We start from the raw sequence: 27,026 nt of genomic DNA, 5'->3' as shown, positions 1-27,026 counted from the left end.
AGACGGGACCTGCTCGTTGATGTTCTATGAGTAAAAAGCGGGGGAGGAAGTTCTCTTAGAATATGGTAGTGGCACTGACCGAGCAAGGACCAGGCTAGGACAGCTGAGGAAAGGTACCACTGTCAACCCCTCTGTTTCAGTACAAACCCCACAGCTCCCTTGAGATGACTTCACAGACTCATCTGTGGTCTAGGCAGAGTACCAGTGTTAGTCCATATCTTTACTGTCAGTAAACCTTCGTTTCTTTGTTAAAAAAATTTTTCAGTAAAAAATATTTTAAACATTTTTGCACCACAGTTAATTATTTTGTCTGTCCTGCAGGATATGTGAACTCTGTTTTGGTGACTATTACCATATTTTGCCATGTGTAATGCACACTTTTTTGCCCAAATTTTTGAGGGAAACATAGGGTGGACGTTATACATGGGTATAATGATTACATTCCATGGGTATAATAATCCCATGTATAATGTGCACAAAACCACGGGAGCACATGATACACGGTGAAATATGGTAATAAACTGTGAAAGTACTTTAAAATTGTAAAGCACTTGGCAAATGTGGAGGCAGTGTAGCCTTTGATATAGGTAGACCTGGCTTCGACGTTTTGCTCTGCCACTTGGCGGACGATGACCTTGAGCAGGGCGTTTGCTCTCTTCGGGCCTTGCCCGTAAGTTGGCAGTAATACTTAGTTTGCGGGGTTATCGCTGAAGCCCAGAGACCATCTCTGTAAAGTATGTAGCCCAATGCACATGCTATTATAATGCCCAGTAAGTGGCATATTTGTGAATTATGTATATGACCTTATTTGGTCTTTTACAATTCTTTAAAATTTTTTAATTTTAATTGTGGTAAACAATTAAAAATGAAACCTAAAACTACCAACTTAAGCAGTTTCAGCACACAGTTCAGCCGTGGTAACTATGTTCACATTGCCGCGCAGACCCCCAGAGCCTTTTCATGGTGCCGCCCTGAAGCTCTCCCTCCACCCATGAACAACTCCCCTTTGTCACTTCCTTCAGCCCTTGGCACCCCCCTTTCACTTTCTGTTCCTATGAATTTAGCTACTTTAAATACCACATATGAGTGTAACGTATTTTAAAACTCTTGAAAGTGAAAAAGTTACCAGGTGTGATTAAGCCATCATCACCCTTGCGCGTAGGTGCTGCCTGTGAGTAAGAACAGCCAGATGATTACATTTACTTTCCAAAACGGCTGTGTTGCTACTCTTCGGACAAGTGGGACAGAACCGAAGATAAAGTATTATGCAGAGATGTGCGCATCACCTGACCAGAGGTGAGGACTGACTTTTTAAATATCATATGTAAAAGTCGTATTAAGCTGTAATTCACATACCAAAGAGTTCACCCACTAAAGTGTACAATTCAGTGGGTTTTAGTGTATTCAGAGTTGTGCAGGCGTCACTAAAATCAATTTTAGAACGTTTTCATCACCCCAAAAGGAAACCCCACACCCATGAGCAGTCACTTCCCATCCCCCTTCCTCCCAGCCCGAGGCAACCACCAAGTGACTACCTGCCATTGTAGATGTGAAGTCACACAGTATGTGGTGCTATGTGACTGGCGTCTCCTACTTAGCATGATGCATTTGTCCATGTTGTAGCATGAATCAGTACTTTACTCCTTTCTTTTAAAAAATGGTTTTCGTGGCCCAATATTATTCCACTGTATGGATAAACCACATTTTCATCCATTGATCAGGTGATGAACATTTGGGTTATTTCCACCGAGGGGCTATTAATAATGGTGCTGCAGAAAGTTTGCATGCAAGTTTTTGTGTGGACGTATGTTTTCATTCCTCTTGGGTATGTGTCCAAGAATAGAATTGTGGGTTATATGGTAGTTCTGTATTCAACCTTTTGAGAAACTGCCAAACAATTTTCCAAAGCAGCTGTACTGTTTGGGAATTGAATTTTAAAATTTTGGTAAATGCGTAGTCCTGAAAAGGCTCTCTGAGCCTTAATGATGAACATAAAGAAATGATCAACAGATAATTTATTTATTGCCAAGTACCCATTTTCTACATCTGCTATGATATGACTTGATCTGCCCAACATATTTCCTTTTAAGAGTATGTGCATAAATAACTTCACTGTAATAAACATATTCAAAGGCTATTTAAACTTATGAAAAGTAGTACCTCCGGTAGTGTTGTCATTGATCAATATATTTTGGGGAAGATTTTTTGGAATTGCCTACTAGGTATGTCATTTTGGAGTTTTCTAAATCTTTGTATTTCCTTTGGGGGGCGGGGAAGAGCAGAGTTTAAAGTAAAACAAATTGGGTAATGCTGCTATATTTGGTTTAAAATAGAAGATGATTATACAAGTAATAAAAACTAATTTGTTGGGTAGCATGTAAAATAACTGAAGGCAGTTGAAAAGAGACTTTTCTGGAAATGTTTTGAGCAGGAGCAGCTCTTCAGGTGATAACTCTGAAGGGCATACAGCTAAGTGTACATTTATTTTTTAAACATCTCATTCCTTTAGTCACACTTTGCCACCTGAAAGACATGCCGTGCCATCCCATAATATCTGCACAAGTATTTCAGGAAGCCATTTCTCTCAGTACCTGGAATCGGTGTTCTAAGTCATTAAATCGCCTCAACCAGGAGGAATCCTTAGAAATACTGTAACTCATCCATGTGGCCTGTACAAGGATCTCCTCCTAATGCAGTTCAACTTCAGTTTGTGCTATTTCTTTGTGTGATGTTTTCCCTCTTTGGTCTTGTTTTGTTTTAAATGAGTGAATCTCTTTTGTTTACCAATTGGTTAGTCATTCCATCAAGTATATGCCTTCTTTAAAAGTTGTAACAATTAAAATTTTAAGGCTCTGAAAATCAAGACTTCTAAAACTCTTAATCTTTTTGCTTAGTGACACCACCCTACTAGAAGAGGAGTTGAAGAAACTCATTGAAGCCTTGATTGAGAATTTTCTTGAGCCCAGTAAAAATGGACTGACCTGGCGTTCTGTCTAGTGGACACGGGTCTGTCGTTACTCTGTGCTGGCAGACGGACGGGACGGCCCGGAACTCCACGCGTTGAGCTCGAGTTAGAATTCTCCCTCTCTCTCCTCTGGCCGAGTGTCTGTTCACTTTTCTTTTCTTTCTTTTTGGTTGGCTGACTAAACAAACGGTATAACTTTGAAATGAAATGGTCTGGAGAGAAAATGATTCAAATTTTTTCATATTCTCGAACAAAAGTATTACATTAAAAGTATTATAATAACACATCCTTCTTCCTTAAACAGAAACAAAACAGTGCAAAAGTGAGTTTTCTTGTTCAAGTGTGATTAAGTGAGCTTAGTTCCATATTCTTGTAATTGTGTACAGCATGGATATTTTAAATAGGCAGTTATATAATTGTAGAATTAGTTAAGGAAATTATCTCATAAAATTGGCAAGAAAACAGCAGTGCTCTCAGAATACCGTGGGAAAGTGCCAGTGTTACATCATAGGTATTGACTTACAAATTAGAGTATTGGAAATAGGGTCTTTAGCATTTCTAGCTTAGAACGGATGTTACAAATTGGTTCGTTGTAGCTCTTCTGTGTCAGGTGCTCTGGGTGCCGTGTAAATCTGTTTCTGTATTTGCAGTTCCAGTGTGCACTGAGCAGAAAACAGTAGTGGCCACACTCCTGGGAGCTTTGTCCTGTCAGATCTCTCGTGCCTTCTCGGGGTGGCGTGAGCGGAGCCAGCGCTCCCGCACTGCACAGCATCCAATCGTTAGTTCGCAGACAGCTAAGGAAAGCCTTCCAGACTATACAGGTGCTTTCCCTCTGTATTAAAAAGGTCTGCTGACATCAAAATCTCATGAATGTATATAAAAATCTTAATGAAAGTAGGCTCAGTATAACTGTAGTTAGGCATCTTCATGTTAGAATTAAGGGGTCAGTTATCATAGCCTTTGAGTAAAGAAAAAAATCTGAACTGAGACAGGAGCTCTGAATGTATTTAAAAGCCTAACTCCTGAATTAATTTTTGTAAGTAGATTTATTCCTTTATCAGATGAAGTAATGCTAATTTTACTGAGAAATAAAACATTCAGATACTATGAAACACTAAAGCTACAGTCCAGTTTATCCTAATATCTTGCTGGCTTCCGTAGAATTTCCAATCACAAGAGTAACTATTTACCTTTTCTAATGTGGAAAAAAATTGGAAGGGCACTGGTTAATTCTGCAGTCTTCTAAGAAAGCCAGTGGAGAAGCTCTGTTAATCTCCTTAAAGTAGACCCTGGTGTATGGATAGCTCACAGAACGCTTAAACACGTGTGGTATACTTCAGAGGAAACAGTAACAAGGCCTTGAGCACAATTATCTAAACACATTGCCTATGGACAATAACTGGTAAGAATGTATTTCCTAAAAAAGTTTCCTAAAACAAAAGGATGATACAAAATTTGAACTGATTGACATACTTAGTAAATCATGGTTTGGTTTGTTGTAGCTACCGGCTAACATTTGGTTGAAACCATATAATCCATATGTAATTTTCAAATTATTGTATTGCCACTGTTGTTAATTTCTTCCTTTCTTACAGAGGGGTCTTATATGACTGTGGATAATAGGCAGCTAGCTAAACGTAGAGCACCGTATTTCTAAATGAATTTGTTTTCAAAGGCTTTGCACTCGAAGAAATGTGTAGAATTTTTTTGCTTTATTTGCTTTTAGGAATGTAGACTGTAACTTAGGAAAATGGCCTATATTCTACAAAGTGGTATGAGCAATGCTATATGTATGGAAAATATGTATATTTGGTTTCAGTGTCTGTTTTTCATTGACTGAAGGACAAAGTGGAGTTAAAATGATACAATAGCCCATTTATAATCCCCTAAAGCCATGTTATAATTGTCATTCTATTATTATAAAAAGAACAGTTTTATTGGAGTGCTTTAATATAATGCAACATCTAAGTTGTCTTAATCAAGGCGAAAAGCTATTAAAGCTTGGATTCTTACCTCAAAAATTGAAACATCCAAAGTTAAAATTAACAAAATTATACAAGTGTTCCCGTAGTGTATAGATTGAGGGAATTGTTTGATTCTAGCCAAGCTCTCAGGCCTGGCTGAGTGCGATATTTAACATGAACTCAATACAGTGGGTGTACACTTGCCCAACAGGATAATTCAGGAGCCCGAGCCAACCCGGACAAACAGAAGCGCTGGCCAGTAGGTCTCAGCCTGGGGCTGTGCAGTGTTTATTCTTTTCTTTATGAGCAATATCATGGAAATTGATGCATTCTCAAGGAGTGTGCAGATCAAAACTGGGATTATCAAGAGCTCTGGGGCAAAGGGAAGAATTAGTGGGGCCAGATTAAAGTGTAGGTTGGAAATAAACAGTAGAAATAAACAAACAATAGAAAGGTCAGTAAGGTGGCAGGGAAATGCTTTTTGTCCAGGGCAACTGATGACCCTAAAAATAGGGAATAAACTGTGGGTAAGTGGTTGACTTGTGTTTATTTGTTGTGGTGGTGAGTGATTAGCGGACCTTTTGTTTTCTTTGATAAGTGACCACTAAAGAGGCCAAGTTGTAAGATGTGAGAGAAAGCACCCCTCTTACCGATTCAGTTTCTGGGATGTTGTTTCTTAGGATCAGACGGGACTGGCTAGGCGATACAGCCCAAATAAAAGGGAATAAAATATAGATGGAAAATAAAGCCTCTGAGGAAAGTAAAAAGATTAGGATTATTTAGCTCTGGAGAGGAGAAAGCTGTTGAGATAGTTGAATTAATCTTAAATTACGGGGTCCTTTACTGAACGACTTAAATAAGAAGCGATGTGATAAAGCTGTTCCCCACCTCCAGCAAGGTTAAAACAGGAGAGAACGAGGACCTTTAACAAGACAAAAGGCAGCATGAGTGGTTTAAGATTTAAAAACTTGGGCAGGAATCATTGTGAAGCCTTCTATTTGAATTTTTTATTTCTAAGAGAATAAAACATTTAAACAGTAAAGGATATACTAAATGGCTTTTATAGATTTCTTCTAAACCTTTTTGTTTAAACTCAGGTTGGAACAAAAATGTCATAAAGAGCACTGGAAGTAACTTTTGAATTTCACTCCGTATCTGTAAGAATTTAGCTCACAAGAGAGCTTTTTTTTTTTAATATGTTGAGTGGTAGATGCATGAGTGTGGTCAGCAAAGACCTGCTTAGATGTTATTTGTAATTTAATCTGGTAAACTGAGACTTGAACAGTGTTGTTCATCTTGAATGTACAGCATCATAGGATATTTGAGGGGTTTGTTTTAAATATAGACTATTGTTACTTGGATGTAGTAACTTCAGAGAATTTTCTAAGAAATTGGATACGTTGGAATATCTTTATATAGGAACTAGACCTCCTATTTCTTAAAAAGATTGCTTAGCTGGAGTTTAATGGAGAAATTGTTCTTGAGCTGCTGCTATTGGTTTTTCTTTCAGATCTTTTCCATTGTTGTTCATGATGCTTGAAACACCCAAATTCAGCTTGGATAAATTTAATTTCATGACCTTTTTTCTCTACCTCCCTCTTTCCCTGTGTGCCCTCCCACATTTTGTTACTGTGAAAGCTATTGTCCTATATTACCTCACTGATCAGTCCTAACTGTATCCTCCAGAGTGCTTTAAACTTATTCATAAACTAAGCTGGTTTGTGGACTTTGGGGTATTTTGTTATTGTGAGAATAAGACATTGTAAGAAGTAATTTTAAATCTGTTTCATAACTTTTTGTGGTCTGTCTGGATACTATGTGTTAATTTATTGTGGCCTTTTAAATTCACTTGTTTTCTAAGATTGCTCTAAAAACTGATGAGAGAGAATTGTACTAACCAAAATGAACGGTCAATTGATCTAGCATTTTTTTTCAGTTTCCTTGTACTTTGGGCAACCAAAGCACAAGATTTAAGGAAATATTTTTTTTGTATTTGTGCCTCAGAGCATCTGACCATAGCCAGAAGGAGTCTGAGTAGAAAGAAGGGAACCTCCTGTTGTCTCAGTGCACAGCAGGACTTCAGCTCCAGTCGGAAACAAAGTTAGCATTGGCCCTGGCTGCTTTAACATGTTCATCATCCTGTTACATCCATTAGCCGTCTTTTATCTTTATTAATTAAAGACTATGTACTTAAAAAAGAGAACAGACAAGAATGAGGGAAGCCAAGATAAGGGTAAGGTGACATAGCTAAAGTTTGCTTCCCAAATTTTTCCACCAGCCTGACCCCAAAGCAGCATGTGTAGGCGAAGGGGCCTGAGAGCAAAGTCAGACGCAGCCTACCACTCATGAAATGTCATGTTACCTCTCAAAAATGTAAGTGAAGTTTGCGTTCTCCATAAGACGACTATGTTGATATTAAAATGATCCCTTCCATCTCCACCAAAACGGGTGCTGCCAGAAAGGAGCGCCGTGTTCATCATCTGGCGTCAGCTTCCTCCCCCAGCCCCTCCATCGCTGCAGGTCCCTGGGCGCACGCACCCCGACTCCAGCGTGGTTAACAGAAACGCAGAACGGAACTAGGATATCCCCTGCCCTCTAGAAGCTGCCTTTTGAAAGTACGAACGCCAAGTTACACTGACCTGAAAGAGTTATGTCACCATGAACCTTAGAACAGAGTTGAGCTTTTGGCCAGTCTGTTCTCTTTAACTTACTGGCATTCCTTGACCAAGCTCCTTCTCGACTATCAGCTTCCTTTATTATTTTTTCATATCCACACCACCTAGCATAGTAGCTGGTAGAGAGTGCTTAATTGATGATAATAGTAATTAAGGGATTTTATTTTAAAGAAGCAAAGCATTGAAGAACAATCAAAAGTGTAATTTTCTAATTCAGCTTTTAAAACAATTCTCATTACTGAAATTTATAATAAGTAATGTTTATCAAGCACACATGCCCTTAAATATTCAGTATCTTTGGAGGAAGAAATTTTCTATTTGGAAATTGTGTATAACGCCTAGTATTTTACACTCAAAGCAAGGTGTTGGCCAAGAGGCTGAGAAAGTGTCTGTGAAGACTTAACATCACTACTATAAGTGCCATTTTGAGCCTGCTAGTGCTGCCTTCCAAGTGAGTCATAACGAACTCGGTACCGTTCGGTATGTCGTCGTTCAGTGTTATGATTCAGCATACATCTTACAAGAGCCACTCAAGCAAGAATCTGCATCTATACACAGTGAGGCCTTCTTCGTATAGGCCAAAATGAACTCTCTGTATACGTTACTGAATATTACAGATTCCGTACATGCAGTTAAGAATTTGTTTTCCTGACTGTGTAGCAGCAGTTCAAATTTGTGCCCTTGTTTTAACAGTTTCTGTCGGTATCTTCCCATTTTTCCCTAAGAAAACATCAGGGTGTATCATAAATACTGCCTGTGAGAATTTGCACTTTAAGTACTTGTGTGTGGATTTCTTGTGGTTTTAGCCAAATGAAATGTTATCAGTAATAAACAGGTCTCTTCATAAGCATGAATTCCCGTGTGATTTTTATATCATAGACACGATATAGTTCATAAAGTTTGCTATCCAAACAGAATACACTTTTGAAATGTATGTGTGGCATACCCTAGAATCTACATTGAGCCTAAATAAATATTTTAGCTCATTATTCAGTTGACATTTTTTGATTGGCTCATCAGAAGTCCCAGAAGAGTCCATATTAAAGTTCTGTCCATCTTGTTTTTCTCTCTTTCAGTTGACTCATTTGTCTGCCCATCGTAGCATCTGCTAACATAATATTGTTCATCACACACAACAAGTGGACACATAAATTTAAGTGGTATGGAGACAGGGACATTTTTTGGCAAGTAGAACAGAGAAACTGAGACAACAGCTGAATACACTGGCCGAGCAATTCACAGCCAGATACAAAAGGTCATCTCCCCAGAGATGACATCTGGCCTCAGTTGTGTTTCAGCTCCAGGCTCAGAAAAGCACCAAAACCAGGTGGGCGATGCCAGCACCAGCTGCAGTGACTAAAGACCCTCTTGCCCTGCCACTGACCAATCAGTGGAGACCATGCCCCTGAAAAGGCACACCTGGAGCACTGATGACTTCTACTGAAACCCTGCCCTGAGACCCACCCTAAGGTTCCTGCCTGCAAGAGAGAGATAAAAGCCTCAAAACAAAGAAATCTGCGCTCCCCTTCTGGGGAGCGGCCCCCTTCTTTCTTCACAGGCTCCTGTGTCCTGAACCAGCAGGGGTGTCCAACCTTGTGGTGTCTCTTGGCCACACATTAGATACACAAACACTAATGAAAACTGATGAACAAAAAAAAAGGTTTTAAATAAATTTATGATTTTGTGTTGGGCCACATTCATAGCCACCCTGGGTGGCCCATGGGTTGGACACCCCTGCAAGGCAGTGAATAGCTGGAAGATTATATCCCAGGCTCACCCCCTGAACTTGTCCCCAAGGCCCCCTTTTCTCTGACTTCCCAGAAAGCTAAGGCAGGCAACCCTAGGCGCTCTCGTTGCTTCTTCCTTGCTGAGCTCTTCCTTGTTTTACTGTCTGCAGCTTTACTAAACGTATCCTCCCAGTCAGCTGGACTGGTGTTGTGAAATCTTTGCTATATGAAATCAAGAACCCAGGCACTACAGCTGGCCCTATAGGCAGATACGCTCAGGGTCAGACTCTGTCCAGTGACAGTATTATGTGTCTCCATGGTCTCCGTGAGTGTAGCTTTTTCACTACTTTAATGCTGCCTAGAACAGTGCATGGCACAGAGCAGGTGCTAGTAAATATTTATTGAATGAGTGAGTTCGTGTTTCTGGCTGCAGAAGAAAAACACTCACTTCCTGATGCTGCATATGCACAGTTGCACACGGGAAGCACGTGGTAGTGGTAGTAATAGCACCAGCTTCGGGGCTTTATAAGCTCATTAATCCTCATGCGAGCCAGGCATTACCTACTTCTTGCTACCTCAGGGTCATCTCTACCCTTGTCCTTTTCTTAGTGGCTTTGTATCCTGGTTTGAAGCCCCCAGGTCATCTTTGATTCCCGCTGCCACTGAATGTGGTGCTATTTGACAAGGTCTTTAACAGTCTCCGAGGGTAAAGGGCAAGGCCACTGGCCTGAGGCCCATCTAAACAGGAACCAGGAAGCTAACTGAACCAAAAATAAAAGAACTGTTATGACTCCCAAAGGAGAAGAGTTGCTGTGCATATAAATGGGGATGTCTTGGAGGAGGGGTTACAATAAAACCTTTTTAATTCACCATTCTCCCTTCCCTCCCTAAATTAGCACTTCCTCATTTATTTTAGTGATGAGATCATTCTCCTGCTTGTCTTTGTTTCCCTCTCTTTTCCTCTGGTTCTGATCATTAAATATTCCAACCTTGCATGTAATTTGCTTTAAATTTAGCCTTTGACCTTTATCCCTGTGCTTCATTCATTCATTTTATAAATACTTATTGGCTCGGAAATGCATGGGTACCAAGGGTACTCCAGAAGGCTGGTAAGTAGGAAAAAAGACACAGCCAACATGTCATTGCTGGAACAGCCTGTCCGGGACAGCTTTCTCACTGCCCCTGCACCACCAGGGAAATCACCTGTATTCCTCCCGTCTTGGGATTCAGAGTACCTGGAGAGAAGCCTGGTCTGTTGTCACCTGCCTGCCTCCTAGCTGGAACCAGAGACTGATAGGAAAGGACTTGGCCCCTCAGCTTCCTTCCAAATGGCAGTGGGAGGCAGGCCCCTGCAGTATCCCTTGCATCAGGACGCAGGAACATTTACCATTTGGAAGTTGTGTGCAGACAAAGGGTGACAAATATCTGAGGGGGGACTCAAATGTTGGAACAATTTTAGTTTCAGGTAATAGCTAATGAGCTATCAGTGTATGTGAAAAGCTATTGTTGCAGGAACTGAAGGTGTGACCCACCCTGACTCCAGGAAACCGTGCGCAGTTCCACCCTTGTGCCTCAGGAGGACTGCGAGCAATGGAGATGGGATCTGAGCCCTTGTGCTCAGACCGCCCAGGACACAGATGAAAGAATGCTGCAGCTTTCACCTGATTAACTTCTTCCCTGGATTCCAAACCCCTTACCTACACTTCTCTTCTCCTTAGAAAAAGGGTCAGTTTAAAATGGAATTTAAGATGGCCTTTTAGGGTACATACCCACCGTCTTCTCAGATCACTGGCCATCTGAATAAAGTGCCCATGGAGACTCAACCCCTGTCTCTGCTTACTGGGTCTGGTAGGTGACAGGCAGCACACACTCCCACTTCTCTGGTCTCACACCCACTGCAGTGCCGGAACAGAGTGGCGGGGAGAATGCTGGACAACAACAGCCGGGCAAAGGAAGAGGCGAGGACTTCTGCAGCACCGAGCACAGCAAGGTGTGCAGAGAACCACACGCGGTTCACGCGGTTCGGTGTTGCTTTGTTTCGGGTAGGACGTGAGTGGAGACGGGAGAGCGATGGCCCTGGGTGCCGTGCCGTGGAGCTTGGACAGACCAGTCAGCTGGCCATGAAGGCTGCGGAAGGTTTAAACAGAAGGTCTGTAAGGGAGGCTGGTGAGGGTGGGGGAGGTGGTATGAGAGAATCCAGCCCTGGAAAGAACCTAGAAGGTCATCTTGTCCAGCTCTCATCATTTTCTACAATACGGCTACACACAGGGATTTGTATGTGAAACTCCCCAGTGACAACCTGCCACAACCAGCTGATTTTTTAAAGAAAAGCCAGCAGAGGGTTCTTTCCTGTGTTCAGCTGAAATCTGCCTCCAGCAGCGTCTACCCTTTGGTTGCACTTGGAAACTCAGTGTTATACAAAGGTCCATTTTCTTTTCACTCAAAAAAAAAAAATTCCCCTCAGTCTAAATAAGCGTAATTCAGCTACTGTTCCTTGTACGGTCAGTTTTGGGTCCCTGTCACCTTCCTGATCGCCCTATGCACAGTTTTCAAGGAGCTGGATCCAGAATTGATATGATATCCTAGAATGGGGGTGCTGGCCCGCCCAGAGCAGCTAAAGGTGGGATTTCTACCTGTCATGGGGGCAGCACAACAAACAGCACGGGGTGGGGGGGGGGGCACTCTGCCTGCAGCTCACTCCTTGACGCCTCTCCACTTTGCGGATGGATGGCTCCTTTAACCCTCAACTCAAGCATCATCCCTTCCAAAAAGCCTTTTCTGCCTGTCCCCCGACCCCCGCCCTCCCCCAACAAGTGTTACCGATGCTTGGGTTCTTGTCTCCTGATATAAAAGAATTTAGACCAGGGACACTAATACAGGAAAAGACCGATTTATTGAGGCTCTGCAGAGGTCCCAGGGTCTGCACCCCAAAAGTGGGGCTTAGGGGCTTTGATGGCTTGGGAACATGGAAGCTGCTGGGGTTAACCAATCAGGGTGTATAGGTTAGCAGGCTTCTCCTTTTCTGGAACACTGATGTCCAGGTAGACATCAACAAAGTGAAGCATTCTGGGATTGTGCAGCACTTATTATGGGATGCAGAAAGGGACTTTCCCAACCACGTATTGAGTTTGTCTCTGGGGTTTGTGGCTTGGCTTTCGATCTGAAAAGCAAACTTAGACGAAGTCAGGGTGGCTCCTGGACCCTTGTTTTAAACGACCAACGGATGACGGCCACAGTTCTGTCAGGGCTCGCCTCGATGGAGCAGTTTGTTCTGGTAGGGTGTGACTCGATGAGCACTTTGGGGGAACATTTTATTCTAAGTGTCTCACAAGCAGGGCAGCGGTCCCCACACTCTGCACTGCCATAGCTCCCTTTGCGGACCTCCGTCACAGCACTTCCCTCACTGCCAGGGCCAGGATGCGGTCTGTGCGTTGGCCCTGCCAGTCAACCGTGAGCTCCCAGGGCTGGAATCGGCTGGCTCTGTGCAGTACCTCCAGGGCCCCAAACCAAGGCAAGCAGGTAATAAGCCCTCAGAAAGAAAGGTTCAACTGAAGTGAACTGAATTGGAATTTGAGCTGATTTTTGAAAGGCAAGTCGGCTGTGAATAACCAAAGGGGAGGAGGCACACATGGCATATGAGTAAATTCAACACAAAGCAAAGGAAGTATGTGAGTGAAAACTGGGAAGCAGGAGTACTTGAGACTGGCTAGAGGGCTTCCAGGCAGGGTGGGCGGCAGCAAAGTCAGAAGCTGAAGCTGGGTTGGGGGTGGGGAGGGCCCGTACGGGGCAGGGAAGCACTGACCTGAGGCTAAATAAAGTGGGAGTGGAGGGGAGATAGAGATTTATTCCCATCTGGGCAGGGAACATGGGCAGAATTTGTGTAATGTAATGTAAGATGTGAGGGATAAAATACTTTTATACCTCACCCAGGGAAAGAAACGAAATTTTACCAATACATTTTAAACTCCCTGTGTGCCCCTCCTACCCAAACATTTATTTATCACCTGAACTATGCAGCAGCTTCCTAACTGGCCTTTCTACCTCTGGTCTTGTGTCCTCCACTCAGTTCTACCCACAGTCAGAATGATCTTTAAAGAACAAAAATTGAATCACATTATTCCTCTGCTTAAAACTGACCAACAGCTGCCCCGGCTGGCTCAGTTGGTTGGAGCGCCACCCCATAACTGAAGGGGAGCAGGTTCAGTCCCTGTCTGGGCAACTGATCAATGCTTTCCTCTCACATAGGTGTTTCTCTCTCTCCCTCCTGAAAGGTCAGAACCAGAGCCATTTGCTATGGTGGCACCATTTGCCGAGCAGGCCTGTGACCTTGCTAACACGACTGCCATTGTACTCTTCTGAGCTTGTGTCACCAGGACTGGAAATTACTGGAAACAAGAACAGAACTAACCATCCCTACAGCCGCAGGAGGAAGACAACATTGGAACAAAATGCAGCTCCTATTACAACACCCCCAGCAGCCCCGGGGCCTCACCACAGCACCCCCACCTTTTTAATCCAATTCTAATCCAATGAAGGCTCAAAGCCCCCTCAGTGCTGGTGTATCTCTCCACACCACGCCCCTCTCCTTTCTTGGACAGTGAATAAAAACTTTATTCTTTACACTTTCTTCTCTTTGTTATTTCTTTTATAGCCCGCCTCACCAACCACCCTAACACTTTCCTCTCTCCCTGCCTTTCTCTGGAAAGTAATGGAAAAAGTGTCCTGGGGTGAGGATAAAAAAAAAATGTTCAGTTGCTAATCTGTCTGACACAGTTTGAGGTTGCAACGGGAGAGAGCACTACTCTGGCGCTCTCTCCGCTACCAGACAAGCTGTTATATAGACTTAGTGTTAAATAAATAAAAAATAAAGCTGTTCAGTTGCTTTGCATTGACCTTAGGATAAAAGCTGAACTCTATTTGGCTCCTGTTTACATTTTATGATTCATTTTCCCCCATCCTCCCATCCCTTAATGTGCCATGGTTTTTCTCAAAACAGATCATTGGGTTTGGGCCAAAGAAGGTGGCTTCCATAGTTCCCTGCACCTCCCCCTGCCTGGCACCCATAACTACTGTTGTTGGTGATTTACTTGTCTGTCTCTGCTACCTGACCATGAGGGCTCTAGGGACAGGGACCATCTGGACCCTCTGCTCTGTTCCTGGGTGCCCAGCACAGCACCAAGCATCATGGGTGCCCCTAATGGTTGATGAGCGCACGCACAAAGGAATGCTGGGCTCTGGAGACAAAGAGAACCTCCACAAAAAGCTCCTAGTCTAGGTGGAGAACAGATACATGCATTGATAAATTAATTTCTGCTAAGCAAGCAGCAAACATGTGACAAGAATGGTAGATTTCTAAGCTCCACCAGGGGGCACTATGGGAATGCCTCAGATTTCATCTACAAAATGTTACTTTCTTGGAAGGACCCTTTCTACTTTGAACAGAAATGGGATTTTGAAATGTAGTGGTTATTTTTGTGTGTGTGTGTGTGTTTTTTTTTAATTTTTATTGTTATTCAATTACAGTTGTAAGCCTTTTCTCCCCATCCCTCCACCCCACCCCAGGTGAACCCACCTCCCTCCCCCACCTCCACCCTCCCCATTGGTTTTGTCCATGTGTCCTTTATAGTAGTTCCTGTAATCCCCTCTTCCCACTGTCCCCGCCCCCCCCCACCCTGGCTATTGTTAGATTGTTCTTAACTTCAACGTCTCTGGTTATATTTTGTTTGCTTTTTTCTTCTATTGATTATGTTCCAGTTAAAGGTGAGATCATATGGTATTTGTCCCTCACCTCCTGGCTTATTTCACTTAGCATAATGCTCTCCAGTTTCATCCATGCTGTTGCAAAGGGTATAAGCTCCTTCTTTCTCTCTGCTGCGTAGAATTCCATTGTGTAAATATACCAGTTTTGGGATCCACTCGTTTGCTGATGGGCACTTCGGTTGCTTCCAGTACTTGGCTATTGTAAATTGTGCTGCTATGAACATTGGGGTGCACAGGTTCTTTTGGATTGGTGTTTCAGTGTTCTTAGGGTATAATCCCAGCAGCGGAATTGCTGGGTCAAAAGGCAGTTCCATTTTTAGTTTTCTGAGGAAATTCCATATTGTTTTCCACAGTGGCCTCACCAGTCTGCATTCCCACCAACAGTGCACTAGGGTTCCCTTTTCTCCGTGTGTGTGTGTTTTAATAAACCCCCTATTCAGTGCACTCGGGAGAGCTGGAAATGAGCCATCTGTGAATGTGAAGGACTGAAGTATCCCCTGTTGGTACTCACTTGAGACCTGTAGTGGTTCTTCAGCTGAAATCATCTTCAAATTGGCATCAAGAGCTTTCAAAAACATGATTTAACTTATCTTCCACATCAACTGTTTGGGGCCAGAATGAGGACTGTTGTTATTATTTTCATCTTAAAGATGGCAACTCTAAGGGTCAAAGAGGTGAAGTAATTTTCCCAAGGAATCGCAGTTGGTAAATATAAAGCAGGGACTTGAATTTGTCTTCCAAATTCAAATATATTCATTCACTCAAAATGTATTGAGTTCCAGGCTCTGTAAAAGGTGATAGAGATACAACGACATACTCTCTGAATTTAATGTGTTAGAGGCAATGACCATCAAAGCTGGAGGGAACTTTGGAATAAAAACTAACAGTGTTCTCAATTTGGACATGCTTAAGAATCACCTCAAGAGCCTGTTAAAATGCATATTCCTGGACCTTGTCCCCCCCGTTCCCTATAGTTTGATTCAATGAGTCTGGCTGGGGCTCTGGAATCAGAATTTTTCCTAAGAACATCCATCTTCCCTCCATGACTCTGGTACTGATGGACTGTGGACCACACTTTCAGGAACATTGGTCCGTAGCTTGATTCCTCTCATAATGTAGAGGAGGAAACTGAGGAGAAGTGAGCGGAAGTGAGTCCCACAGAAACTCTCCTTGAACGTGGCCCAGGAACTGACAACGAGCAACCTGAAGTAGAGATGCAACGGAACAAGCACTCAGCTGCGAGTTGGAGACCCTGGGCTCAATATTTACCACTCTGCACGGCATTACTTAGGTTCAAAGGGCAACGGTTTTCTCAGTGGTAAATGCAAAAGAAAAATACACCCCTCACAGGCTTATTCTGAAGGAAGGAAGATAGACGGTATAGAAGCTTTGACAGAGGACTGGCACACAGAAGACCCTTCATGAAGACACTGATCGATGGGACAGTTTTAAATGCTCTTTCCGCTCCATTACTCTACTTTTTAAAATGAGTGCCTACAATTGCCAGCCATCCTGCTAGCAGTCCTGTCGAACAGTTTCCTAGTAGGAAACTTGTGATCTAGTGGAACAGACAGCCATTAATTATAGCAGTAAGGAATTATAATTGTAATCAATGCTACCAAGGGAAGCATATGGGGGATTTTGAATAATGTGGGGATTCAAACCTAGTCTGCAGACAAATAAAAAGCCCTTGAGGAAATGACTCAAAGGATGAGCAGGAGTTAGTCAGAAATTACACATGAATCAGGGAGAGCTTGGGAGGAACAGGAAATGAAAAGGCCAAAGGCCAGCAGGGCTGGTGTGGAGTGAACTGGGGAGACTCCATTACACGAAGCCAGGTATGTTTATTATTTCTGAAAAAGCTTCTTTTTCTTGCCTTTATAGTTATTTGAAAATGTTGATCTTTTCATTACTTTGATGTTGATCTTTCTTATTACTACTTTAATTTTCTTTATGTTTTTGCATGAAAAGCCTAATAATAATAGTAAGAGTTCTCCAGAGCTATTATATATTTTTTGGGGTTTTGACATTCAGAAATAGGGATTGTCTAATAATACAGGTCAAAGAATGAGCAAAAAAAAAACCCAATAAATACCAAAAAGGAACATAAGCTGAGCCCTCACAAACTTAGCCACGCTTGGAAAATATCTATTGTCACATAATTATTTGTACTTGTTGCATAATTTAGTTAAATTTTAGTTTGGTTTTAATTAAACTTAGAATCCTGTTGTTACATAGAGTGATGTGTAAAATTCCTCTCTGATCCAGAATTAAAACAAAATATTATAATGTAGGAAGTTCTTATTGTGGTAAAATATCTTACCACTGATTGAAGCTCTCAAACTTGGACAGAATGCATGGAGCAGGCATTTAAGCAGTCTCAAAAGTAAATGATAGCCCTGGCTGTCGTGGCTCGTGTGGTTGGAGCCTTGTCCCATAAAACGAAAGGTATGCAGGTTTGATTCCTGGTCGTTGGAGCACACACCTCCGCTGCAGATTTGGTCTCTGTTTGGGACCCACATGAGATGTCCCCAGCTGAGATTCGTTTGAGAGGCAACCAATCTCTCTTTATCACATTGATGCTTCTCTCTTTCTCCCTCTTCCTCCCTTCCTCTCTTTCTAAAATCAATAAGCATGTCAATGGGTGAGGATTAAAAAATAAAAAAGTAAGTGATAGAAGGTAGATTAGAGGGAAAGCCCAGTATTTGGAGCACCACTAAATTGGCAGTGAGTTTCTCCTTTTTAACCCTCGGTAGTCCCTACCCCAGAAACTGGCCCCAAGGGGAGCACTGGGAAACCTGCAGGAGCAGCTCAATGAGAGGGAAAGAGGACCCTCCACATTGAGATGGAGGGACACACCATGTTTTCCTTCTTTGTCCTCTGTCCTCCTGCACCTCTTCCCTCCAGGCAGCCCCGCTGTGGCAGCCTGAATGGTGATGGTGGTAGTGAGGGCCTATGGCTGCCTGAAACTTTGAGTTACCTTATGTATGACATCTACATGCATTGAAACCATATCAAACAATGCCGTGATTTTTTACTTTTAGTAATCCCAACAGGGTGGGGCAAACCCCCGTTGATTTGTTTCCCCTCTCTCTGTTTTCCTGCCTCTGGGCCGTTGATGCAGGCAATCATGAGAAAAACACAGCAGAGTAGGGTAACTGAAGCCCCGGTTTCTGACCAGAGAACCAAAAAGGGGATCTTCAGAGCACTGGGAAGTATCAGAGAGATCACAGAGAGGAAATACATTCAGAGAGCAACCCAATAGTTCCTGGCCTCACCCCTGAGCTGTGCATGCATGGATCTGATGCTAAAAAGCATGTAACCCATTTTAGTACTGATATGGGATAGCCCACTATCCAGTTCCAAGACTGGCCTCTGGCTTTTGCACAACAGGGGCAGATCTGAACAGCATTACAAAGCTTTAAAAAAGGAACCGACATTGGGAGCACAACCGCACAAGGCAGGTCAGGATTTCTGAATCCAGCCGAGTCAACTGAGTGCTAAACCAAAAATATCACAATTATCCATAAGGTTTACACAAGATCTAGACACTGACAATATTCAAAATGTCTAGTAGTTAACCCCAAATTACCCAGTATATGAAGAACCAGGAAAATCTCAATAAGTATGAGAAAAGGCAATCAACAGATGTTAAGGAAGAGATGAAACAAATGTTAAAATTGTTGAAGATTATTATAAAATGCTCCAAGAAGTAAGTGTAACAGTCTTGAAACAAATGGAAAGGTAGAAAGTATCAACAAAGAAATAGAAGATAAAAAGAGGAACTCAATGGAAATGTTAGAACTGGAGTATAATAACCAAAATGAAAAACTCGCTCATGGAGTCAATAGCATACAGACCTGAGAGAAGAGTCAGTGAACTTGAAGACAGATCCACAGAAATGATCTGATCTGAAGAACAGAAAAATCATTGTCACATACGAACAGAGGACTAATGACCTGTGAGGTGGTGCCGAAATTAGGCAGTACCTAAACTGCGTCATCAGAATTCCAGAAGAATATTTTTTAAAACAGGTATTCGAAGAAATACTATATGAATATCTTCCAGACTTGACAAAATGTATAAACCTATAGATCCAAGAAGTTCAGTGAATCCCAAATAGGATAAACTTAAAAAAAAAAAAAAAAATCTAGTCCCACATCATAACCAAACTTCTGAGAAATAAAGGCAAAGACAGACTTCTTCAAACCAGCCAGAAAAAAGCAACATGTTGATTACAGAGGAATGATGATTTGAAGGCTGTGGGTTTCTCATCAGAAACCAGGGAGGCCATGTTTAAAGTGCTGCAAAGGAGTACTGTCAACCCAGTGAAAATAGACGTTAGAAATAAAATTGAGATAAAGACACTCTCAGAGAGAAGAAAATTAAGAGAATTCATTACCAGCAGACTTACTGTAAAAGAATTGCTGAAGGAATTAAATTAGTAGTAGTCAAAAAACTTCCCACAAAGAAAAGCCCAAGCTAAAATGGCTTCAATGGTGAATTCCACCAAATGTAAAGAATTAACTCCAATCCTTTACACACTCTTCCGAAATATAGACAAGAAAGAAACACTTCCCAACTCACTCTATGAGTCCAGTATTATCCTGTTGCCAAAACCAGACAAAGAAATCACAAGAAAACTACAAACACCCCTTATTAATATAGATACAAGAATCCTCAGCAAAATATTAAGAAACTGAACCCAGTAATATAAGGGGGGCCCCCCAAAAGGACTTTATTTATAAAAAATTGTGTAATTGTGTATTTATTCTTACATGTTTAAACTTCAGTCACCTTCCAAGTACTCTCCATTTGACGCAAAACACCTATTGAGACGTATTTTTCAGTGCTCTAAACAGTTTTGAACTTGTCAACTTTTATGCCTCTTAGTGCTTCTGCTGTTTTTTGTTTCACCTCTTCCACATCGGCAAAATCTTTCCCTTTGAGGACTTTTTAAAATCTGCACAAACAGAAAAAATTGTTTGTGACAAGATCAGGTGAATAGGGATGGTGGGCATGGGGGTCATGCCGGTTTTGGTCAAAACCTGCTGAACACTCAGCACAGTGTGGGCAGGTGTGCTTGTGAATCACCCATCATGAAATGTGCAGACATGTTGAGTCTGCAAACAAATCCACTGAAGCCAAGCACAGTCCCTCACAACAATGTCAGCTGGTACACTGATACAGATGGGTTCCTAGAACACTCACCTAGCAGGGTAGGCCTGTACTACAAGGGGCCTGCCCTCCAGAAGATAATTTAGGGTTTTTTTGGGGGGGGGATTGCCCCTCATATATGAACAAAATTTATCCCAGGAATGCAAGGTTGGCTCAACAAACAAAAATCAATCATAACAGATAATATTAAGAAAATAAAAGATAAAAACCACATCATCTCAATAGATGCAGAAAATGGAATTGACAGATAAAGACATTCAGTGAACTAGGACCAGAAAGGAACTAACGTTATTCAATGGTGAAAGACTGAAAGGTTTCCTTTCAAAACCTGGAACAAAACAAGGATGTCTTCTCTTGTCACTTTTATTCAACATTATACTGGAGGTTCCAGCCAATGCAATCAGGCAAGAAAAATACCTCACTCCATCACTGAATGACCATTATTGCCACCTAAAAAACTTCCCTTTGATTTTCACTGAGGACAGACTAAATTTCTTAGTATGATATGGAAATCCCCTTACCAATCCGACAGCCCCAAACACAGGGGTTTCTTATTTCTGAAACTCAAACTATTTTCCACCTCCATCGGCTGGCACACACACGCACCACTGCCAGGAAAGCCCATCCCTCCCTTGCCGCCGTCTTCCAGACAATTCCTTCTCATCCTTTTGGGCCTGCACACAGCGCCTCCTCTGTGGGGCCCTCTCCGCCACCTAGGCATGGGGTGGGCTCCCTGCTCAGGGTGGCCGTTGCTCGCTGCACAACCCTCGGTTATGCAGAGAGCACTTTGCTGTGGTCGTTCACGTCTCTGTCTGCTCCAGGGCTGCCCCAGGGCTGCTATTTCTCTGTGTCCTCAGCACAGTAACAGAGGTGCTAAATATTTGTTAAATGAATAAAAGAACAGCGCCTGGGAAAGAGGGGAAAAGAATAAGTAAGCCAATTGACAATGTTTTTGTTTGCCTTAGTGACCACGGCAATGTTGTGTGCAGCGGTGGCCCAGGACCTTTGAATTTTAGGTCCCATAGGTCCTAGATTTGTCTGTCGTTCACTGACCCTAATGGCTTTCACCCGCTTTACCTCCGGTTAAAATTCTGCTCATCCTTTAAGATGACTCAGACATCAAGTCCTCTGTGAAATGTTTTCCTCTCCTCTGCTCTCTCATAGCTCCTCAGCTGCACAGCTATTACCATAATGCATAATTTACGCTTCTGGATTTCTGCATCAGAATCCAGTGGTGTTTCTGTATTTCCAGCCCCCGATCGGGGTGTGTGTGTGTGTGTGTGTGTGTGTGTGTGTGTGTGAATGTTTTCGGGATGGTCTTGTACAGCCATTGCCAGTGAAGTCATCTGTCACCCCAACCGCTGCCTCAGTTTCCCCAAGTGTGAAAGGGGCACAGTGGAAACGCCTGCCCCAGGCTGTGATTTAGTGGAGGGCGGGCAGCCCCTGGGGCTGCAGGCTGCCCCTACGCAGTGTTAGGAGATAAGGGCAGGCAAGTGGGGGACAGAGAGTGAGGGGAGGCACCAAAGCCAAGAAAGTGTCGAGCCAGTGGCAAGGCGGAGCAGCAGGGAAGGACAAGCGGACTGGGCGGGGCCGAGGAGAGGGATCGGCAGGAGCTCCAGGAGGCGGAGCCGGCGAGGGGCCGGACCTTCCGAGGGGACGCGCACGAGCGCCAGCTATGGGCTCCGTGGCGTGGCTGGCGGCTCTGCTGGCGGTGCTGGCGCTCCGGGCAGTGGACCCGGCAGGGGCCGCAGCGGGTGGGGACATGTTCTCGGCACTGACCAGCGTGGCTCGCGCCCTGGCGCCTGAGCGCCAGCTGCTGGGACTGCTGCGGCGCTACCTGCGCGGGGAGGAGGCACGGCTGCGGGACCTGACAAGGTGAGAGCACTGGGGGGAGTGACAGAGGGACCTGGGTAGGGGAGACTGAGTCAGAGAGAGAGACTGAGACGCTGTGCTACAGAGTCAGGGGTAACTCCGAAGCTCATTGTCAACCTGCGTGGGACTTCACTGAGACGCTGTGCTACAGAGTCAGGGGTAACTCCGAAGCTCATTGTCAACCTGCGTGGGACTTCAGACCCAGTGTCACACCGTGAGACACTGTGGGTGTGACTCCCTAGAGCCATTGTCACCTGTGTGTGACCCCAAGACACTGTGGCATGAGATGATGGGGAAACTGAGACTGAATATGACCCCAGAGACGCTGTGTCACACAGTATGGGGCCACACACACAGACACAATGGCACTCCAGATCCAGCTGTCACACAGCGAAGTTGACGCAATGTGTGTGGAAAGGTGTGGCGAAGTGACTCTGAGGCCAGGTAGGACCTCCCAAGGCACTGTGTCAGGCAGTGTGGGCCCCCAGACTCCGTATCACAGAGACACCACCAGAAGGGGCTGGAGAGAATACTGTGTGAGGCTGTAACTATGCGTGTGCTGACCATGTGACCCCATGAATTGTTTAGTGTGAGTCAGGTGACATTCTGTGACCATGTGGAAGACTTACATGTCATTGGGATTGGATGGACATGATACTATGGATATGACACTCTGCATGTGAAAGATGCTAAGTAATTGTACAAGTCACTGTATGAATAATTCTTTACGTTCACCAGTTTATGTTTGAGTGCCAAGCACTGCCCCACCCCCTGGGGATGAAGTGGTGAACAAGCCCCAACCCTGACTTCAGGGAGCTTGGAGTCGGTAGCATCATGAGTCTTAATCAGAGATGTCCATGCCTCCTTTGCTTTCAGCTCTCCCTTCTCCTCGTGCATGGAAGAGCTCTCTAAATTCTAAATAAATGACACCTGAGATGTTGTACACGTATGAAAGTGTTTGACACGAAGAAAATACTGGGCAAAACCACCCCTGATGCCAGAGGACACTGCGTCTAGCCCACAGAAGCAGATGCTCAGCCCATATTGTACTGATACACAACCGACAAGCTCAGGTGCTATACACCGAGGGTGAAACACTGCAGGCAGGGCACTCCGGGCACTGTGGCCACACACTGACTCTGTCAGTGTCAGACTATGGAAGGTGAACGATTGTGTTTGATACCACGTGTATGAGTATGTGTTGTGCCTTCTCTGCTTGATGTCCAGGGGCCCACAGTGGGAGAAACAGCGGTGTAGCCACCTTGTTATGTGAATATATTAATACTGTACTTATGTCGTGTGGCCCTCTGCTGAGCGGAGACAACAGAGGGCTGTCTCCCGAGGCACTGCTTACACAGCTGTGAGCGAGTGTTTGTGATGGTGATCCTGAGGCTGGGGCACACAGGAGGGTGTGTGGGACATGGGGGCTGTGTGAGAGAGACACATACAAGAGAACAATTTGTGTGTGGAAGTGTATAGGACAGATCTTATTTGCTACTCAGTGGTGACTGAATGACGATGTCATTTGGAATGTGCTTTTCAGTATGTAGTTTGCATAAAAGCCGTTATATGCATGTTTAAATTTACTGTCAGTTTTAAATAGCATGAGGGTTCACACACACACACACACACATACATAACGTATGTGAGTGTGCATTAATAATAACAATACATGATGATAATTTCCATCATTCTTGTCACTCCTTGGAGGAGCATAGTTGCCTAACATTCTATAGGCCCACATTTACAGAGCAAAATATTTTAATTTTATTCTTAGTTTCAATTCATTGGAGTCCAAGTTAATTAATGGAAATAGACATTTTTGTCTTTGACTTCAGATACCAACATGCTCCCCGCTTGTCCTCTTACTACTAATCTCTTTATGTTGGTGGCCCAGGTGGAGACGGGGGCTCAGAATCCAGATGCCAATGCGGGGCCTCTCAGGGGTCCAGCTCAGAAGAGAGTGGGGATCAGAGCGGCGGGGCAGGGCTTCACGGTCTCATCTCCATTGCCATTGCCAACGTGGGAGGTCTTGCACCAGCCTTATCTCATTTAATTTTCTCAGACTCACGTGCTTGAAGTAGGTTGTATCACTCTCTTAAACATACGAGAATTATTTTAAATATGAGAAAACTAAAGTTTAGTACCGTATCCAAGATTATAAATCTAGTAAGTAGCAAATCCAGGACTGACTGGACCCAGACCTGAGGTTGTAAGCGCAGCCAAGCACATACTGATTCAGGAATTTAACAGACCTCTATCTGAATCCTTGGCTCTGACTTTGGGTAAGTTTCTTTACCTATTTAAGCATTAGTTTTTTAATCTGTAAAATAATGATAATGATAGTACCTACCCGCATAGAGTTGTTGGAAGGATTAAATACTGTATGAAGGTATTTACCATTGTGCTTGAAATGTAAAAATTGGTCAATAACGTTAGGTCTTCATGATTGTTGTATAAGACTGACTACTGAAACTAGACCCCGCGTTTGGCTCTAGACAGTAACTAGGACCGTGAGAGCTCAGATAGTAAAAAAGAATCAGAAAAATTCTAGATTCTCTTCTCTGATGACTTATGAACAATGGATTTCAGAAAGTTTAATGTGATGTTGTAGCGACTGCTCTGGAGTCAATGCTCTAAAACCTAGTGAAATGTCTGCTTTTTAAAGCAAGAATTTTAGCAGTTCCTGCTCATTTCCTTATACTCCCGATCTGGTGATTTTATGGACTTGACATGCTATTTCTAAGGGCCTCACTTGATATTCTTCTTTGAATTTTTAAATTTAGAAATAAAATATTTCTTGATGTTGAAATTACTCTGTACCCCACTTTAATAAATAAAAATTATACTAGTTATATACAGTTACATACCAGTATAGTATGCATTACTTCCATATCTAAATACCTTAATATAAATATGTTTAACCCCTCTCTCTTTGTGCTGGTACAGTTTTTAAAAACTACCAAGATTGAATGAGTAGTATCAGCATCAATAATTTCTGAGCTAAGAATTAGCCATTCAGAATGGCACAGAAAAACTGAAGCAAAGCCATTTCTGAATTCCAAAGGAGAAACATATTGAATTAAAATAGCCTATGTATTGCGGTTGGATCATCTGTCCAGACTCTGTTTAATGCAGGGATTGGGTTGCAAATTTTATGTGCAGATTCTTGAAGGAAAGGATCTGCTTTTCCACTCTCAGCACCATTTGTCATTTAGGAAACCGTGAGGTTTAAATTCAGCATCCAGTTACTCAGTCTCTGAAAACCAGCTATTTGCTCAGAGGCTGGGCAGAGGGCCAGTGTTTGGATTCCAAACCAGCCTCAGATATTAGCTGATAGGTTTTTTTTTCTTCCTGTAATGGAAAAGTGATGTATCTGAATGCTGAATTGAATTACGTGCTACAGTACAGATCAAACCTCTGCCCTAAATTAATTGACCCCATAATACAAAGTGGGCTGGGAAGAGAATAAAGAGATAGTGCTTTTGATCTGATTGATAACTTGGGGCAATTTTCACCTCTCTGCCTTCCCTCTTTCTTTTTGTGCTTCAGTTTCTTCTGATGCCTGGTTACCATTAGTCCTCATGCACTAGAGGAAGAATCTATTTATTCAGTAGCAGAAAAGGTGATGGAAAGAAATACTAGAATGTTTGTACTAGAAGAGAGGTCTTCTAGACTAGACTAGCTCTGTCATTTTATAGAGGAAGAAACTGAAGGATAGTTGGAGGCTGGTCAGGATAAGGTCTCCTCCCAGCCCTCCCAGCTCCTCCCTGTCCAACTGTCTTATAAAATCGCTGCCCATTCAGCCTCAGTTGTTCCTGGACACTTACTCTTCAGGCTGGACTCAAGCCCAAGTCTCTGCTTGTAAGTTTTTTCATCTAGCAATGGAATATCGTTCACTAAGTAGTTCCATATGGAGCTGAAGCAGAAAATAACGGGTAGTAAAAAAAAAAAAAAAAAAGTCCCACACCCTGGTGATTGGTTCAGTTTCAAAACCCTAGGGTGGCCACTCTCAAATAGCCCTGCTTGGGGATCAGAGACATCCTGGGACTCGAAAGGCTTCCCATTCCTTCCCTGGGGCACCCAGACCCAGATTCTCCTTCCTCGGTTTATACTTGAATTGAACTTTCGGCTCCCCGGAAGCTCCGTGAGGCAGGTCGCCGTCTATTTGCAGGCTCTGTTTTATAATTGCAGTGACCCCCCTTGCGACATGTGTAGGTCAGACTCTACTTGCAGGCACTGAGGTTCCCCCCACCCAAACACAGTCTCTGTTCTTCACTTTCAACCCATTCCACTCAGGGAAGTCCTCCGCTCCTGCCAAAAGGCTGTATTTTCTCACGTGCTGCTGCACATGTTCACATAAATCCACATTCTTTTCACTTCAGTCAGTCTTTCACTTCCTTTGTTATTATAGTTCTTGGAAATTAATAATTTTAAAACAAGGGGAAAATTCTTAGAGGGCAAGACGAGGACTCTTAAGTCCACCTTATTATAATCAATACCTTTCAATAATGTAAATCCTGCTAGTGTGTTAGAAGTGGAATAACCACAGTAGACCAGAAAAGGAGACGGCATCTCTTGCTTCCAGGAACACTCTCGTAGGGAACCTGAGAGGGAGAGAAATTAACTAGGAAGATGATCGCCGCTGGCCCCACCCTTTCTGGCCCTTTCCCACAAATGCCGGCAGCCAGAAAGGCCGGAAGCATGCTGAAAACCCTACCTCTTCACTCCCCATCAGCCACCAGCAGTGTCTACGCGGTGTACTTCCTAAACATCTCGCGGGAATCCACGCCATTCCTGGCCGCCACTGTCACTGTTTGGGTTCCGATGTACCTTGTCTCCCACTTGTTTTGAAATGGTCTCCAGCCTGGTCTTTCTGCCTCCA

The 27,026-nt window shown here is 43.3% G+C and overlaps 2 protein-coding genes across 11 annotated transcripts in view; both read left to right on the top strand.

Annotated features, from left to right (window-relative positions):
* Positions 1 to 8,451, top strand: part of PGM2L1 (phosphoglucomutase 2 like 1) — a 50,117-nt gene extending 41,666 nt beyond the window's left edge. The window contains exons 13-14 of the mRNA XM_024572662.4: positions 1,163 to 1,296; positions 2,895 to 8,451. Coding sequence (XP_024428430.1) covers positions 1,163 to 1,296; positions 2,895 to 2,997 — 237 coding nt within the window. The 3' untranslated portion in view covers positions 2,998 to 8,451. The remainder of the gene's footprint in view (positions 1 to 1,162; positions 1,297 to 2,894) is intronic.
* Positions 8,452 to 21,911: 13,460 nt separating this feature from the next.
* P4HA3 (prolyl 4-hydroxylase subunit alpha 3) overlaps positions 21,912 to 27,026 on the top strand; it is a 47,400-nt gene continuing 42,285 nt past the window's right edge. For 9 of the 10 annotated variants that reach the window (XR_008426806.1, XM_024572828.3, XM_024572824.3 and 6 more), the window contains exon 1: positions 21,915 to 22,144. Coding sequence is in view for 9 of the 10 variants with exons in the window: in XM_024572828.3 (XP_024428596.2) it covers positions 21,945 to 22,144 (200 nt within the window). In the remaining variant the exon portion in view is untranslated. Of the gene's footprint in view, positions 22,145 to 27,026 lie in introns of all 10 variants that reach the window. The other variant, XM_024572823.3, reaches the window with a different exon arrangement.

The sequence above is a fragment of the Desmodus rotundus genome, chromosome 5, assembly GCF_022682495.2.
Source record: "Desmodus rotundus isolate HL8 chromosome 5, HLdesRot8A.1, whole genome shotgun sequence".
Classification (NCBI taxonomy): Eukaryota; Metazoa; Chordata; class Mammalia; order Chiroptera; family Phyllostomidae; genus Desmodus; species Desmodus rotundus.
Note: the sequence above shows the minus strand (reverse complement) of the source record. Positions and strands in the feature narration are given on the sequence as shown.